Consider the following 1,924-nt stretch of genomic DNA (forward strand, 5'->3'; position numbering starts at 1 on the left):
GTTTAGATACCTCAAAACTGTAAAGTACTGTAATTGAGTAAATGTACTTTGTTACTTTCCAACTCTGCAAAAATCTGAATACATAATGCGATGTAGAATGAAATCCTGTGCACAATATAAATGATAGGTCATGAGCACATGGCCTTATTGTACAAGCTTGATTATAAGGTTAATACCCCGGCCATGGAATATTACAACTTTATTTTCACAATATTCTGACATTTTCTCATGACAAAACTATGTTATGTTATGGATGTTCCATCCATCCATGATTTCTGCACAGCCCAAAAAAAATCCTGAACTGCAAAAAATTAAAACATTTAACTCTAAAATTCAGTCCTACATCATTCTCAGTCTTTTCACCTTTTCAGCAAATATTTTCTAACATTGATAATGCGTTTAGAACCAAATCACTGATTTTACTTTATCTGGACTTTAAAGGTCATAACTTCAAAATCCATAATAATATGCACATTTCAAATCAGATGCAGAAAACTTTTTAAAGATTGTAGACCAGTATAAGGAATGCAAAGAAGTTACATCATCTCCAAGAGGTGTTAAAGAGTGGGTGGTGGTATAGCTGTAATATAAATAAACTGTTCACCACCTCAGCCCTGCTCCTCTCCTCCCTGATGGACGACACTTGGGGCTCTGAGCTCTGCTTCCCCAACCTCAACTCCTCCTGCAGGCGTCTGCTGCGACCACGCTCTGAGACTGTCCTACTCTACACCCTAGTTGCATCTGTCTCTCTGCTCACTGTGACACTCAATTTGCTTGTCATCTTCTCCATCTCCCACTTCCGGCAGCTCCACACTCCGACCAACACTCTGCTCCAGTCTATGGCTGTGTGCGACCTGGCAGTGGGGCTGCTGGTGATGCCTGTCGAAGGCCTACGCTACATTGAATCATGCTGGCTGCTGGGGAGGATCATGTGTGCTCTGTCTCCTTATCTTATGTACTGTGTGCTCTCTAGCTCTTTGGGACACATGGTATACATATCCATTGACCGTTATCTGATTATTTGTGACCCACTGATCTACTCCTCCAGGGTCACTCTGACTAATGTTAAAATATGTATATGTATCTGTTGGGCCTGTTCAATTATCTACACCGGGTTAATTCTTATGGACCATATGGGGCAACCGGACAGATACAGCTCCTGCCATGGGGAGTGTGTGGTGGTCATAAACCCAGTTTCAGCTACTATTGACATGTTTATGACCTTTATTGCGCCCTGTACTGTCATGGCTGTGCTGTATATCAGAGTGTTTGTGGCTGCCCTTTCTCAGATGCGTGTAATTCAGTCACAGGCTGCTGCTACCAAGGCAAGAGCAGGTCCGACTGCTAGGAAATCACAGCCCAAGGCAGCCAGGACACTGGGGATTCTGATAGTTGTGTTTCTAATGTGTTTCTGCCCATACTATTATCCCATTCTTGCAGGTGTGGATACCTCCAGCAGCTTGTCCTATTATCCATTCTTGTGTTGGCTCATAATATTAAACTCTTGTCTCAACCCTCTGATTTATGCCATTTTCTATCCCTGGTTTAGAAAAGCTATCAAACTCATCATCACACTCAGAATACTGCAGGATAACTCCCGGGAGGTCAAGATCCTGTAGACAGGGCTGGAAGTATCAGTGAATGATCATTTTTACAATGTTTTAGAAACATTGTGTCACCTCTGAGCAGACTGTTCTGCTGCAGCACCACACAGACCCTTGTGCAGGGCATTTGTAGCTCATAGTAAAATATAACACAAATAGTAATATAAAGGTAAATGTGTTCTTGTAATAAATAGGATCAGTCTTATTTTGAACTATTCCCATGTAGTTTTGCCTTGTCCCCAGACTGTCAGAAGGACCCAGAAATCATAACAATGTGAAAAAGCTTAATGCACTTCATTATATATGACTGCATACAAAAT

The 1,924-nt window shown here is 41.6% G+C and overlaps 1 protein-coding gene across 1 annotated transcript; it reads left to right on the forward strand.

Annotated features, from left to right (window-relative positions):
• The first annotated feature begins 602 nt into the window (after positions 1 to 602).
• Positions 603 to 1,705, forward strand: LOC109953604 (trace amine-associated receptor 13c-like). Its single transcript, XM_020589081.1, has one exon. It carries the CDS (start codon positions 633 to 635, stop codon positions 1,617 to 1,619), a length of 987 nt encoding a protein of 328 aa, XP_020444737.1. The 5' UTR covers positions 603 to 632; the 3' UTR covers positions 1,620 to 1,705.
• Positions 1,706 to 1,924: the final 219 nt, after the last annotated feature.

This window comes from Monopterus albus, unplaced genomic scaffold, assembly GCF_001952655.1.
Source record: "Monopterus albus unplaced genomic scaffold, M_albus_1.0 scaffold840.1, whole genome shotgun sequence".
In the NCBI taxonomy this organism is placed as follows: domain Eukaryota; kingdom Metazoa; phylum Chordata; class Actinopteri; order Synbranchiformes; family Synbranchidae; genus Monopterus; species Monopterus albus.

What these genes read in the sequence shown, in the direction of transcription:
- LOC109953604 (XM_020589081.1), top strand. Translation starts at nt 633, where the DNA reads ATGGACGACACTTGGGGCTCTGAGCTCTGCTTCCCCAACCTCAACTCC.